General features: G+C 40.1%; 3 protein-coding genes across 5 annotated transcripts in view; 2 read left to right on the forward strand and 1 right to left on the reverse strand.

Moving 5' to 3' along the window:
- The window catches only part of LOC143911157 (uncharacterized), a 369714-nt gene that overhangs the window by 297936 nt on the left and 55222 nt on the right, over positions 1 to 16556 (forward strand). The window lies entirely within an intron of this gene.
- Positions 915 to 10067, reverse strand: LOC143911362 (uncharacterized). 3 transcript variants are annotated; one of them, XM_077430225.1, is made up of 4 exons: positions 9818 to 10021; positions 8625 to 8818; positions 5257 to 5481; positions 921 to 4020 (listed from the first exon to the last, which is right to left on the reverse strand). In XM_077430225.1, exons 3-4 carry the CDS (start codon positions 5477 to 5479, stop codon positions 2768 to 2770), a joined length of 1476 nt encoding a protein of 491 aa, XP_077286351.1. In that variant the 5' UTR covers positions 5480 to 5481; positions 8625 to 8818; positions 9818 to 10021; the 3' UTR covers positions 921 to 2767. The 3 variants fall into 3 exon arrangements, with proteins under 3 accessions (XP_077286350.1, XP_077286351.1, XP_077286352.1); XM_077430226.1 differs by lacking the exon at positions 9818 to 10021 and adding an exon at positions 9262 to 9381; XM_077430224.1 differs by lacking the exon at positions 8625 to 8818 and having other exon boundaries at positions 915 to 4020; positions 9818 to 10067.
- The window catches only part of chm (lysine acetyltransferase chameau), a 76171-nt gene continuing 74707 nt past the window's right edge, over positions 15093 to 16556 (forward strand). Inside the window, exons 1-3 of the mRNA XM_077429925.1 lie at positions 15093 to 15206; positions 15332 to 15461; positions 15567 to 16522. Coding sequence (XP_077286051.1) covers positions 15189 to 15206; positions 15332 to 15461; positions 15567 to 16522 — 1104 coding nt within the window. The 5' untranslated portion in view covers positions 15093 to 15188. The remainder of the gene's footprint in view (positions 15207 to 15331; positions 15462 to 15566; positions 16523 to 16556) is intronic.

A 16556-nucleotide genomic window follows, 5' to 3' on the forward strand; every position in this document is an offset into this window, starting at 1 on the left:
AATTCAAAATCTTCTTTGAAATGGAAAATTTTATATATTCATATTTCAACAATACATAAAAGACAGTTTGACGCATATATTGCTTTAGCAAATGCTCTATCATAAAGTTGAAGACATTCATAGTCAGTAATATTGTCAAAATATGATTCTATTGGCCCACGTCTTATGCTAGGTAAGGGCCGGGCCGCACCGCTCAACTCGCGAACAACTTGGTTGAGGGCGACCAGACCAATGCATGCAGGTAGATGGGACATGCCACACTCGTCCACTTGTTTGTCGCACACATTTCCATACAGTTTTTCGTGTCGCGCAACAAGTCGGCCGACAAAGTTGCACGGTGCGGCCCGGCCCTAAACGTGAACATGCAGAAGATGCAACGCGTGAAGATTCATAAGTAGTGGGCTGGTTGGTCTATTGCATCCAAGTCAATAATATCGGTATCCATTAAAAGTGATGTATCAATTGCGTGATTTTTTCTCTATTTTCTTGATATTTAACGCACGTAGTTATATGATTTGTCATTTTTAAGTTATATTTCGTGTCACACTATCTACATACAGCTGCAAACTTACATGTACATACAGTGAAACTACATGAAAAATTTTAGATTCATTCAAGTGTTATATGCAGGGCCTGCGGAGTCGTGGAGTCGCGGTGTTTCGGCCGGAGTCGGAGTTGTGAAAAATGAGCGACTCCGACCATTTTTTTCTTATATCGTGACAAAAGTATTGCAAGCAGAAGACTTGACTCCTGGTGAATTTTACAATGAGTCGAAGAGTTTACCATGTTGTACCGTTTACCATGCACCATTTTTTTTTTAATCTTTCGACTTAAGATGCCTTAAGACTTTGCCTTCCGATATTTGTGTTTTCTGTAATTTAACATTCTGTCTCGTCACGTAGACCCATGATGATGATACCTATCAGCTTGAAACTCCATAGTAATGAATCGCTTGCGAAGTGAAGCTAAGAAGAGACCAAAACATGCAGCTTCTTGAGACATTTTATTAATTAAAGAGTAAAACCACTTGATAATGTCAATAAAGTATATTTCATTTTTCTACAGTAACAGATAAATTACCTTTATTTTTGAAAACATGTTTTCCTTAATCTATTTTTAGACAAAAATCTTTGGCTTTTCATAAAAATACAAAAAGTTTAGAAATATTTGGTTCTATCACATTTCGAATGCCTATAAACACAAAATCTTCATTATGGCAAGAATTCTTCGACAAATTCAAATGCGGTGCAACAAAACAACCAAACATTCATATATGTATATATATGATATTATCGATTTGTCACATATGTATGTATGTGTAGACAGAGTCTCACAACAACATTACTTACTTGTGATATGCGAATTTTGCGTACAAGCAATATCATCACGGGAATAAAACAGTCCCCGAACCAATGAGCTCTACATATTACAAAACAGCATAAACTTTCGAATAGAATATGTACCTATTAACACGCCCTGTGAATAAAATAACGAATTATTTCATTGATATGCCAACTATTACATCTAGATAGCTAGATTTGGACATAAATTCTGATAATAAAAATTTTGGCACAATTAACAATACACATCTATGCAACCACTGTTTATGTACGCTTATTCCGCGCACACACTTTAGCTCATTTTATTGAAAATTACAACATTTTATATTTGTGAAAATCAATTACTTTATGTTTATTAAAGCTGAAATGAACAAGTTCAATATCAAAATTAGTTCAACTTTAAGATACTGACTAGTAAGACGGATAAAACAAAAACAATACGCAATTCAATGTATTATCCACAAAAGTTATTATTTTAATTTTATTTGGCAATTTGATTGTAGAAATTGGTAAATAATTTCTTTTTAATAACACGCTTTGATTTATTTTTCTAATTAATATTATTTATGTGGTACGAAAATAAAGGTAACAATCACTTTTTTTTTTATTTACTTTTCAGGAATACAAAATAGCCGAGATTTTTTCCCATTAGAAATAATCATCATGGGTGAATACATTACTTTTCTAATAATTTACTACATATAACATTGGTGTCCACAAAAATACATAGTAGCATAAATCTAGTATGTACCGTTAAAATAAAGCTAAACATTCATTCGTTTTCAAATACATATTTCATTATTCAATTTTAAATCAGTCCTGAACTATTCAATTGTGTACTGATTTTAGTATAAAACCCTCGGAAATGAAGACGTAAAAAATGGCAAATATAGTCAATTCAGTTCAATTCAAATATTATAAATATTAGAAATAATATTGTCATTAAGTCACATATTTTCAAATAATATTTCAAATAACGTATCAAAAAACTCTTCATATTATTTTGTCATGTTATATACAAATGTCGAGTGTAGATTTTTCTTACAAATGGAGCCACATGGAGTATACTCACTAGCCAAGATACTTAATTGTAGGTTTTTGATCTTTTTGTAACATTTTCATTAAATATATTAAACCATTTAAACACATACTTGAATCAAAGCAAATAATATTTTAAAAAAAAATAAAGGAAATAAAGAAAACTGTATCACAAAAACAATTTCAAAATAATAATCATTAAATAATTAAATTCATCTTTCGTAAAAAAGGAAAGCATTGCACGATACATATTATTTATAATAATTTCCAACCACATACAATTATATTTTCAATATAAACTTCTTACAGATACGATACATATTTACATATACCATATTATAATTAACACTTATATAACAAGCTCAGTGTTTGAGCCCTTTCCACCGTCGCTAAGTTGTTGTCGGACTCGGAGGAAGGGCTGTTGAATTGTGCCTCGTCTTTCGAGAGCCCTCCGAATCGACTTCAGCCCCCGAAGCGACCAAAGTTAAAGCATCCGTTTTGTTAAAATCAATTATCGTATAACCTATTGGCGGTGTTTTGGGACTGCTCGGCGGCATATTATCACCGTTTTCAGTGTTACTCTTATCTAAATCTAAAACAGCATAGTTAATTTTAGTGTTAATATCTTGCAAAACGTCCGGCGTATTCGATTCCACGATAATGCATCGAGACGCTTTGTTTTTTTGACATGTGAGTAGTCTCGGGTCGTAGTTGACTTCACTGGGTCCTAAATTAGCATAATTATGTTTATCTTCGTCTATATCGATTCTCGATATATCGGAAAAATTAAAATTACAATTTTTTGGTGTTTGCACTGTGTTATTAAGTAGTTGAGAGTTTTGAAAGCTGCAAGTCGGTGGATTATAATTGGTTTCTTCGCGGATTGCCGGAAGAGTCGTGGTCGCTTCCCCCAGTGCTAAATTCATATAAAGTCTACTATTTGTATCGGGCACACTTAAAGTAGCATAAGCTTCACTAGTTGTACTGAGAGTAGGCGAAATCGGAACGGCGTCATTATTCAACGAATATTTGTTCATGTTGAGATTTTCATCGGAAATGTTATCATCGTTGATGGACATCTGTTGAGCTATCATATTATGACGAAGAGTAACCAAATCGGAATTTATATCTCCGGTGTTTAAATAGGAATGACTTACAGTACCTAATTTAATTTTTTTATTGTTATTGTGTTCTCGTTGCAAAGGAAATTCGTGTAATTGATACACATTAGTGACGTGCGCTCCCGCCGAAGGGAGAGGATCCAAAGGCATCACTTCCAATATGTTTATGCTAGAAGGTGAACCGGGGGAGTGAACTTCTGGACTGAGCGGTCCACTACTCACGGAGCCCAATCTCCCACCTGAAAACCCTGAAAATCTCGAGTTTTGAAGGAAAGACGACGGCGGCGCCGGCTCCAGATAGTCTGATTGAGGATTATTATTTGGAAGCAAATGTAGAGTGTCCGGCAGTGGGCGAGGTAGAGTTCCCGGCGGGCAAGACGGAGTATCTAAAGTCAAACTTTCCAGCACACTTTCATTGTTATGGTTCCTCGCTTGAATACATTGCTGAAGGGTGTTAAACAATTGCTCTGCTTTTCTGCATTTGAATGCGTATATACCTTCACCTGTTGCACATCTTCTACCTAAAATTTTAAAACAATAATAAATTAGCGTATATATTACAGTCGAAGTGTACATATTATCAGTTGTAATATTTTATACAGTGAAATTACACACTACTCTAACACGTCACTGTGGCCAGCACACAATCATAACACAAATAAAGGTATATGAAAAATCCGTGCTCGACGATATTTATAATTGATAAAATCAACTACGGGTGATGCTCCACAACCATTCAACCAGTTCAGCGCAGCTTACATTAAACAGGTCAATTTCACCAGCAACCCGGTTGAGCAGATTTAATAGCTTAAAAAATGCTTATATTCCAACTAATTCATATTCGAATAAAATTCAACTAGTAAATTAAAACTCTACAAGCGCAAATACACTTTCAACAATGTGCGTCAGTTGTAATATAACAATTGGGTTTTTAAAGTTCAGAATGTTTTTACGAACGCTTTAGAATTCAATAATGCGATAATACTCGCTAGGTATTACTAATTATGGTAATGAGTATCGTAATACGATAACTCTAAGAATGTGTTCAAAGCAAAAATGTGTCTTTCCAATTCAATTTACAAGAAGAGTGACATTTTTACGAAAACCTAACCTCTCCATATAACCTGGTACGCGCTTATAATTGAACTGTATTTTCAGTTGTAATATATTTTGACCAGTTGGAATGTAATTCGCCATATGAATCAACTTGTGCGGGTTAGATGGAATATATTCCAACTTGTCAAAATATATTACAACTGGAAGATACACTTCAACTGCAACATGCATACTAAAAGACGGCATATCAGTGCGGGCAAACGGTTAAGTATCGGTGATTTCTTTTACTGATTCGTTTGCCTTCATTACTTGGTCTAACATAAACAGCATAAAATGACGCAAGTGTCCTTCCTCTATTATTGGTCTCGACATCCTTCCTCAGGTAGAATTTTTTTTGAACAGAAACAATAAATTTACAACAATAACTTCAGCATAATAATAAAACTTAATTGTTTACTGGACCGTGTCTTGACACAAACTGACTGCGAAAGAGCTCGTCGAGTACTTTTGATTACTTTTCAGTCCCCCTAATATATGCTTGCTAACTAATTTCAGCCGAAAAGCCCATCCATCGACTAATCAAACGATTTAATGACTTTCGGGGCTCAAGATGAATCCATCGATACAGTGTATGAAATATCAAGCCGCAGAGAAACATACAAACCCACTTGTTTATAGATAAATAAAAGATATATTTATACCTGATTCAAAGCTGAATATTTCTCTGTCGAAGCCGTATCTCCTCAAAGAGCGCAGTGGCCATTTTGTTGGGTCTTTGCCATGTCTACTCAATATCAATTCAGCGTCGGTGACTTCCAGCACGCCAGACCACAACCCATTTCCATGTTCGTCGATGTTCACGACGAAAAATTCGTTCGGACGATACACATCGTCCTTGTCCTTCCGACTGTGTATACAACCCATGCCTGGAAAATTAACACGCACATTAAAATATAAACACTGCTGGACTGGACACTGGAATACTTGTGAGTCAACGAATCAAATGCACAATATTTATTCAAATAATCAGAATCATGTATGTATATAAACTGCAATCTGAATTGGAGATATGTAAGCAGCGCAAAGAGCGAAGTCCGGTTATTGAATTTCAAGTGGTGAATTTTAAAACTCGACCGATACTACAGAACAGGAATCAATCCTCTCAGACAAGTAGCTGTCTTGCCCGTTGATATATTCGACTCGTATAGCAAGTATATGTACATACATATACACACACGAGTGTTTTAATTCAGCAAAATAGTTAATTAATCAGTCGCGTCCTGTACTGTAATTATTGCTATTTCCGGAACAAAAGGTGTGATAAAGATCTTAAAAAAATTATGGTCTCCCCTTTGCAAAATTTTTTTTTCTTACATTGCAATAAAGATATTTTGATTTTTAATGCATTTTCAGTTACATACATTTTATTTTATTTTATTTTACAAAATCAATTAATCAAGCACACTCGTCTAACAGATTGCTCCAAAGCGACGAGTGTGCTAAAAAGATTAAGTAGTACAAAAGGAAAAAATACAAGTTAAATAAACAAATTATATATACAAATATACAAATTAAATAAGGAAAAGATACCTAAATAAAACATTAAATCATAATAAAATCATAATTAAAAACACTAACTCAACCTTTCTAAATGGTCGCGACCTCCATAACTTAGGAAGTGGTGCAGAGAATGAAGAGAGACGTGACAAATGTCAATGGCACCATCCAGTGAATTTAAGAAACGGAGGCCGCGAGGAATGGGAGAATAAATAAATGCCACAGTTCTAGCCAAAGGAGTGTGAAAAAGGGGACGATGGCGGGTCCATATCACACTCTCTGGAGCATGAAGGCCCAACTCAGCCAGGATAGACGGACAGGAGATACAGCCTCTAAATATGGAAAACAAGACTCCTCCTCCTGTGGTCAAGAGAAGTGTAGCCGACCATACCCGTTACGAATTTTGAAGGAAATAAGTATGGGTAAATCCCATATAAAGCAGTCTGATAAATCGTCTTTGGACAAGTTCAAGCTTCACAGATAGAGACTTAGTGTAAGGATTCCAGATCATAGAGGCGTATTCCAAGATACTCCTAACTAGAGCATTGTACAGCAATCTCAAAACAGCGGGATTATGGTAGTGTCGAGAATTACGAAAGACAAACCCAAGCATTCGTGAGGCAGAGCAACACACAGAGTCGATATGAACAGAGAAATTTAGGTCACTCTGGAATGCAACCCCAAGATCAACAGTTGAATCGATCCAGTTCAATAAAAAGTTACCAACAAGATATGGAAAAGTACGATCGGGGTTGAATCTTGATCTGGAGTAACACATAACCTTGCACTTGGAGACATCATCATCACTGCTGGACGAAGGCCTCTCCCGACACGCTTCCACTCGTCTCTGTTTTGCGCAATTCTCATCCATCGCACTCCACACATTTTCTTAATTTCGTCTACCCAACTTCCCTGCTGTCTTCCTTTTACCCTTTTGCATCCTCTCGGGTACCATTCTAGCATTTCTTTTGTTCACTCTCTAGCCACGTGCCCCGCCCATTGCCATTTCAATCTCTTCACTCTATCCACTATATCCAAAACCCTTGTCATACTTCTCACCCACGTATTCCGTTTCCGGTCTTTCCTCATTATGCCAAGCATACTACGTTCCATACTTCCTTGAGTGCATTCGACTTTGTGTAGCAACTTGGCGTTCAATGTCCAAGTTTAACATCCATACGTCTTAACTGGCAAAACACATTGATAGAAGATCATTTTCTTCAGAAGATTTCCTAATTTTTGTCTGCAGATATAAATCGGAAGACATTTCAGTATATACACATATACTAACACAGACAAATACACGGCAGTTACATGAATTTGGTAGGCTCGCCAAGAATCGGAGTAAATAATTTTCTGTAATGTGTAAAATTGCTTTATTTTCTATTCGACAGCTCCATAATTTAAATAATAAAAAAAACATTACTCAAAATTTGTCAATTCGTCGAAGAAATTACTGACCGCTGCGTTATAGTTTTTACCAGAACTGTGGAATTTACCGATTTTATCTTATGATTCGACTCCGACTCTGACTTAAACAGTTAAATTAAGATCGACTTCCTTTTACCAACGTATAAAATTGTTAATAATAAAAATAACAGCGAATTTTTAAATATATTGTAGCGTATGCTAAAAGGAGCCGCCGGTTAAGTGCAATCTGATTAGGCCGAGGCGCATCCCTGACACTGTGCGACCGTTATAATTGGTTTCGAGGATTATCTCCAGACTAAGTGCAAGTAGACTAAACAATGGCCACCGAATTGGCGTAGTAACGGCACCCAGTCCTTTCTCAGAAGTGACAGCGATAGCGTGGGACTGAGTGTCGTGGGAATACATGTCCGGGTACATGCCTAAACAATAGGGAAATAACCGGACGTCGAAGATGCCCTAAGCGACCTGTCCTTTATAAGGAAGTACCTAGACCATATCAAGACATTCTGGACGGAGCACTGCCAGTGTGTGTATCTTCTTAATCACCAATAAATGCTGTGACACGACTTTGGCCTTTTACTTGGATCCTCAACAATATTGTAAAAAATTAAAGGAATCAAAAAATCAGCCAATTTCGTAAGTATTGAATTATGTAACTCAATGCTTTATTTTTGGTAATGAAGTAGGTATAAACAAAAACAAAAGTAAATAATTCTTAGTGTATAGATATGAATTTCATACACAAACAAATCAATTTAACAAAAAAATGAGAGTGAAAAGAGTAGCTTTTACCACTGTTTAATTGATTGGTACAAAGGCGAGTATGGATAGTACTTCGATTTGACACAAGAAGCCGATGGACACGAGTTTGTTAATACATAAAGTAGTATAGAAATATATACCTCAATAAAATTGGAGTCTAGTTGACACACCGTACTATTATTACAGAAAATAATAAAAAGGAATTGGAGTCAGTTGATTACGATACGATTCGGAATCCGCTTGAAATGCTACGACTCCACAGGCCCTGGTTTTTATACTGTAATGAACGCTAAAAATTGCAATAGCTGTGAAAACCTACCTTACTTTTTCCCAATAACTTAATATAATTGTTATTGTCGAAGAGAGTGTCCCCTGAATTCAGTATATTGTCCGATGAAACGTCCAGCACTGGTAGCGTATTGTCACTTTACGAAAACTGTTCGAGACTATTAATTTAAATGCCGTGTATTTGTTTTGCTAGTGTAAGTGTGTATACTTGATGCTCAGTTGCGCCTGTATAACCAATAAGTATCGACATTTCCATAAATGATATTATATTAAGTATATTAAGAAAAATCTGTTAAAATTTGCACTTTGATTTCAAAATATTATGTAATTTTTGGATTCTTATAATCGAAAAGTTGGCCCCGCGGGCATCACCAACCATTGATTATATATGTACATACATAAACGGATTTATCGAATATATGTAAAATATACTGATCTGGTTGAAGCATACATAAACGGATTTATTGAATATATGTAAGGAATACTGATCAGGTTGAAGCATACATAAATGAATTTTAGATTTAAGTTATTCATCTTATAAAATTTATTTTCGCTTTATAAATGCAAAAATTACCATATAATTTTTATTTATTATTTATTTTTAAGCCAGAAGTGAGATTTTTTCCCATTAAAAAGTGAAATATTTTTGAAAGAAACACCGAACCTACCGAGTCGAAAAATTATATTTATATTATATGTTTTTCTTGTTGGAAATCACAGAATGCAATGTCGTAGATGAACTTTATCGACAGACATGTTTACGCGAACGAATCTCACTGAACACTGACATGACGAAACCATTGATTTAGCGAATTCAGAAAAGCGCATACTTATGTAGAAATACGACGACAAAAAGAGACAGACATATTTGTATGTTTCAACCGAACCTACTTATTATACAGGTTGAAACTTGAAACGACATTATCAGATGGAATAATCTGACTTTATATTTATTACAAATGTATATATGAATGTGTAATCACACGTATTATTCTATGTATTTGGCTATTTTTTGTTCGTCGCTACAGATATTGGAAAACACTATTGTATAGATTAGTAAGGTATGGTATATAAGTAGTAAACAATAAAAAGTATAGGAGTGAGGAGTAGAAGTGAGGATCTGTCAGTGTAGAGGGTTGCGCGATTGAAGCAACAAATGTGAAATGTCAAACGATTGAGGGGTGGAAAAGGCGAAAGGGATAGGGAAAGAAAGGGTCGACTTACTGAAGAGGGGGAGAGTCAGGGGTGTCGGGGGCGGCGGGGGGCGGAGGCCCGCCACCACCGCGGCCCCCGGCTGGCTCTGGCAGTGGCGCCCCTCACTGGCAGTCGCCCTCCGACTCGAGACGAGCCCTCACCAACACCCACACCCACACCCACACGTCGCTCGCTTATCACCACCACGCGTGCGCGCTCGCCACACGTATCTACGCACACTCTCGTGCACACTCTCGTACGTCATAACTCATAAGCACTCGCGATCCTGTACGCCACACCTCATTACCACCGAACCTGTACAATCGACTCGAACTTGTTGTGACGATAAACGAAAAGGTCTGTTCATACTGTCCGAGCCAAAAACCCTCATGACCGTTGGTTGTCCTCTTACGGCTTCGGCTTTTGTTTTCTCTCTTTTACTCTGACCATCTGTCAGTCGTTCTAGATTCTCCCGTGGATCCGGCGCCTGGTGATCCCGGCGTGGACCGCCAGATGCAGCGTCCCTCGTAAAAGCCGTTCTCGAACTAAGGCAGGCTGGCCCCGTGATCCACCCAAGCGATCACGGCGAGCGCTCATTGGCATCATAGAAGCCCTCCGAGGAGTATGGCTTCTTCCATAGTCGTGCCTCACCGACTATGTCTACCGACTATACTCGACCACGTGTTCGACCTGTAGAGATATAGCACGACTTGTGATATCACCTATTTCCCCCATCGAACTTAATCTGTACAAATGACATCATCGTGTCCTCTTCTCGTACACGAAAGTTAGCCGTGGCCGAAATACTTCGTCCAGCTTACCCATAAAGGCGATTCGACTCGCTCCAGATACGCAATCCCAAGGATACGCAACTACGCATCCAACATCGAACACAAAGGAAGACCTCGACCCCGTCGGAATCTTCCAGAACGTGATCTCACCAGCCCAGCTACGCGTTGCTCAAGCAACACCTTTATAAACCAGTGCATCGTCCCCAGATGCCAGTGAGCTTCAGGAACTCGACCTAGCTCGTTCCAGTGAATCCTTTACCTACTTCGCTGTACATACAAATACACCTGTATTAATCGAGTAATAAAGATCCTCTTTAAAATTCAACTGAATTTCCATAGGCTGGGAAATGGTCCAAAACCTTCAACCCCCCTATAGACCCAAGCCTCGAACACGGTGAGCTCTCAGACGCTCGTGAGACTCCGACCGAGAAGGTCTTGGCGTGGCTGATCTACCCTTCCTGACCAGCCACAGCCTACTCAATCCACAGCCTCCGCCATAAAGGGGCACAGGCGCCGAGAAACTCCCCGGCGCGCCATCTACTCATCAATAAAAACGAGATCATAACCGTTACTCTTTTGTATAATTCCCCCACCCCACACCGTTCCAGAGCAAGCTGATCGAGACGACGACACACACACAGCCATTGGTCACCCATACATATACACACATTACAGCTGCTGAAGCTATCGTTCACATACTAAACAGCACTGCACGGCTTCAGCACTGCACGACTCCGTTTCAAATATGTCATTGTATTACATTTCTATTCATATCTACCTACACGTCGTGATCACGTTACGTTTACAGCAATTTGGCCGAGTCCAAGGCAAAATCGGCTTACTTATACATTAGAGGCCATGACGATACGGCGCAATATTGCTATAATTGGCCAGGAAGGCGCATTGGAATTTACCTGCAAGGCCTTCCTGGTATATATGTAAATAAAAAAATAAAATAAAATAAAACGAACGAAATCCAGCAGTGATGTCATCGTGCAACTGCGACACTTAATCTGAAGACAAAAGGTCTGACCGCACTATACGACAACCGAACGATCCTTCACTTCACAACAGTACGCGACCAAATATTGTTTGTATGAAATTGTATGAGACATATCGCACTGCGCGACAGTCGCATGACGTAGAACGACACCTTGCGTCAAAGTTGATTTTTCGACCAACTTTGACGCAAGCTGTCGTTGAGTGAGGGGTTGCCTTGCGATAATTATTCTCCTTCTTCATATCGTGACTTTGAAATAGCATTTACCCATAATCTTTTGGGTTTTCTCGATTGTTCTTCTCCTCGCATATCAAAGATACTACATATAATAGCGTCCGTTTCGTCCATTTTGCTCCGAGATATCGAACGAATGATTGACATAATTTACTGCAAAGTGTCGTATCGCTGTCGTTCAAGTGCGGTTTACCTAATATTGTCGCACACTGTTGTGAAGTGTCGGTTTTTTTTTTACGTAAATACGCATTTTTGTATTCAGCTGGTGCGTGGTGTATCTAAAGTGGCCCCAAAAAAACATTCTCTCTATTCAATATTATTTTTGTTTCTTTTCTTTTCTGTTATATTTTTGACCATTGTGGCGCATTAGGAATTCCTGTAATGGTACAATGGTCCAAACTTCAAATAAAATAAAAATTAATAGTGTAACGTGGGAACACGAGAGAAAGTATCTACTGTCTAAGTGCATTCGTAGGTATACAATAAATACCCGGATTAGGCTAACGGGACTCAGTAAGTGCCCGAACAAAGGATACGCTGGAGTTCTCACAGAACTGTGCGTAAACAATATAATCCTAGTTCCTTTTAAACATGAGTACAGGTAATCTTTGTTCATTGTGACTCTAGCAAATGTGGAGTTGCTATTTTCTGTCCGTTTTTGATTATTTTTTTCTTAATATATTTGATTATTTTCAAAATTTTGGAACAACGGGTTTCCAATTTTTTTTCCAATAAAATTATTTTGAAAATATAAACATATTATACATTTTTTTTCGTCCAAGGTCCTATTACACAAAAGTTCATTAAATTTTTAAGAGTTGTATAGTTTTTGATAAAAATTATGAATTTTTGGATTAAATAACGAGTTTCCGGAAGCTTTTGATTTTTAACAACGGGTTTCCGGAAACCATTAGGGTGACACCACTGACTATACTTATATAATACTAGTTGCCTGTGTTTACATAATTGTGAACTCGTTCTAAGCCCGCTTTAAAGGTCAAGGAATTTGACCCTTAAAGCCCTCAACATGAAGCCACCACCCCCTCAACGAATACAGTCTAAGAGACCATTTCGTAAACTCAGTAAAATATCGCAATTCGGATCAACGGAATTAATAATTTAAGGTTTAATTCGTTTTAATTTTTCTGAAAAAAAATCTTTTGTTTTTGTCGGCCACTCATGGGAACGAAGTTAAATACGATTCCAAGGGGAGAAAGAGAAACCTAGCATGTTAACGAAATTCAAACGCGTGCGGGTACTCACGCAATAGATAATTATTATATACGATAATCTAATTGTGTTCAAATTATAATTATCCAGCATTTCAAGCTCACTAATAATAGTAGATAAACGCTAGCTTATCCTCTCTCAACTGTCAAGCGATTGACTGAAACTGCAGGAGTTCACAACACTCAACATGTTCCTCGCTGACGTTACGTATTTTCGAGGTGTTGATTCGTATCGGTTATTTATTATTTATTTGGAAAATTTACATTTTATTACGTTACATAGATTGATAGTAAAAAAAACAATTATTTTAAGTAAACCATTAATAATTTTCGCATATAGGTAAAAAAAGAAAAGCTTAAACATTTAAAATAATAAACAAAAAAAATAATAGAGCAAGATAATTAGAGAAAACAAATAGAAATAATAGTATAATAAAAATATCAAAATAATAAGAATAATAAAACGATAATAATATGTTAAAAATTATGAAATAATAAAAAATAATATAATATATTGTGGCGGCTCGCTTATACGACATGGTCGAGTTTGGTTGCCTTCCTGCGAGTGGGAACCAACTCGGCTGGGTTCGGAGAGCCACTACTCACTCTGCCTTTAGCTGTCATATAATAAACACGTGCATTAACATGCCAGTCGTCTCATTCGTTCATCCCCCATAATATAACAAAAACAAAAAGACAAAATAAATACATCAAAATAAAAATTCATAATCACAATTGTAAATTTTCAATAAAGTTAATCTTCGAAAAACAAATTTGCAATAATCACTCTAGCTTGTATAGCATTAATATTAAATAAGTCAAACATAGAAATTGTAGAAATTAGTGTGTTGACGGTGGAGCTTGCACGCCAGATGAATGAGCTTCTTCCATAATTAGAAAAAATATAAGCATTTAAAGGAGCTCATTACATTGTAGGAATCTCGCCATCGTCATCGTCATCGAAACATTCGAGAATATTCCACAACAACAAACCACATTCCTTGCAGAACTCACACACGTAAACAACCCGTGCACTTCTTGGAATCAATCGCCAAATCCTTCGAGAATGATCCACCCTTCACACTCGAGCGGAACGAAACCCAGACGATGCTCACCTGCAGCCATTATATTAAACTCAAACGGAACGCCCCTACCAGTCGAGCAGAACCAAAACGGTCGAAACACGCCGCCACCATTAAACTACATCGAGCGGAACGGCGCCAATCGTTCCAGAAAAGTCCACCCCATCGACAAAAGCAAATTCCTCGCTTACGCATCAACAAACCACCACCATGGGTCAGGTGATTCCAGAAACACTATAAAAGGAGGTACAACCCAAACAACGTCAGTCGACCCACAGCAGCAAGCGTCGACATACAGCAGCAGACCAGTCGACATCCAGCTCCTGACCAGCCACCACTTCACTACGCGGACTTGGAAGATCAACCAGCCGAACGAGCCAGCAACACACTGCCGTATCCAGAGACCTTCCGAACATAGCCGAACGACGAGCCAGCAACACACTGCCGCATCCAGAGACCTTCTGAACATAGCTGAATGCCGAGCCAGCGACACTCTACCATATCCAGAGACCGCTGAACGACATACTTTTGCCCACAAATATAATACCTTTGTACAACCATAGGCAAACAATAAAACTTTATAAAACAAGCACAACAGTGTTTCGTTAGGCTGGGATACGGTCAACACATCGCTACCCCGCCTACAACATATATATTCGCGAGTCATTTTTATTTTTAATCCCGAATTATGACGTACAAAATTCCGAATTATTTCTTCGAAAATTTAGTCATATGTAGATACGTTGTTTGTTTAAATTTATTTATTTAGCCTCGAACATTTGCAGTACTGTCGGTGGAAAAGTAGCGATTTTGAAGAAGCGAATTCGGCGGGACCGCAGTCGAAACGAGCGATTTGTGGGGTTCGTGCGGTGTGGCGAGTGCTGAGTGTCGAGTGTCGAGTGGCGAGTGTGGGGCGCGGGAGTCTGCAGCGATGGCAACCCCGAGAAATGTCAAACTGGTAATGGCGTCGGCTGGCGGTGTGTTTACGTTTTGGTGAGCGCGGGTCGCTGCCGCCGAGTGTCCGGGCGAGTGGTCGCCCCCCGCGTCGCCGCGCCGCCCAAACTCATGACGCTGCACAAACAGGTAAACACCAAGTGCCGCCCATCCGGCGCCCCACGCCCCGCCCCCGCTCACCACACCCAGAGGTTAACCGCCGCTCTGTTTATAACCGCTCTCACCCGCTCTTCTCTCGTTCCCTTCTCTTGCAGGCCGACAGCAGCTCCGAGTCCAGCTCCGGCTCGAGCTCGGACTCCAGCTCCTCCAGCAGCTCCAGCAGCTCCTCCGGCTCGGGCTCTTCCTCCAGCGACACTGACTCGTCTGCGTCCGACTCGCCCACCAAGGCCCAGGACGGCGCGCCTCCGCCCGCCGCAGCCGCCCCTCCGCCGCCCCCACCGGTCGCTGCCGCCCCCCCGCCACCGCCCCCTGCCGCGCCCGCCCCCGCGCCCGCCCCCCCGCCCGCGCCCCCCGCCCCCGTCAAGCCCCCACCGCAGCCCGCCAAGCCGCCGCAAGACAAGCCCCCCACCACCTCCAAGGCGCGCGCCGCTGCTGACCACAAGGAAAAGGCTTCCAAGGCGTCAGCGCCCGCTCCCGCCTCCGCCCCCGCCCCTGCCCCCGCGCCCGCCAAGAAGGCTGCCGTGTCGTCGAGCGAGGAAGATGCTGCAGCAGCGAAGAGCAAGAGCAGCGGCGAGCCCAAGCCGACGCCGACGCCGACGCCGGCGCCGCCTCCGCCTCCGCCTCCGAGAAGACGCTCGTCGGTCGCCTCCAAGTCCAAGAACGCGACGGCCGCGAACCCGCGCCAGTCTCGCCTAGTCAATCGTCCCAACTCCTCCAAACCCGTAGCTCGCGTTCCCCCGACCAAATCCGTATCCGCGTCTACTCCCGTCGCCGACAAATCCGAGCCCAAGAAACCGCTCAAGAAAAAGAGCATATTCTCGCCCGACAACAGTTCCGAATCGGAGCCGGAGCAAGCTCGCCCCCAGACTAAAACTACCAAAACTCCGACGAAACCTCCTCCTCTCCCTCACGCCAAGCAGAAAGGAAGACGGACGAAATCGTCCACGTCGTCCAACGAAAAGACCAAAAACCAAGTCGCCTCCGAGACGAAAGCGAAAGAGAACGAAGTGGCTTCGAAACAGAAACGAGGCAGTATAACTAAAAAACCTCCCTCCGTCAAGAAGAAACCGGAGAAAGACAAAAATTCCAAATTTCAATCGAAAGAAGTGATATCGTCGTGTAGTTCTACCGTTTCGGATTCGTCGGCATCGGCGACTAGTTCGGACAGTGAAAGTAGTGCAGACTCTCCCAAGAGCACCGTGACTCCTAAAAAAGCCGCCGTAATTACGGCAAAGTTAGCTCGAGGTGCTAAATCTTCGAAACCCGAACCTGTCAAGACTGAAAAGGTAACGTCGCTGCGATATCTCCAAACCGCGATTG

Source organism: Arctopsyche grandis, chromosome 4, assembly GCF_051622035.1.
Source record: "Arctopsyche grandis isolate Sample6627 chromosome 4, ASM5162203v2, whole genome shotgun sequence".
Lineage (NCBI taxonomy): Eukaryota > Metazoa > Arthropoda > Insecta > Trichoptera > Hydropsychidae > Arctopsyche > Arctopsyche grandis.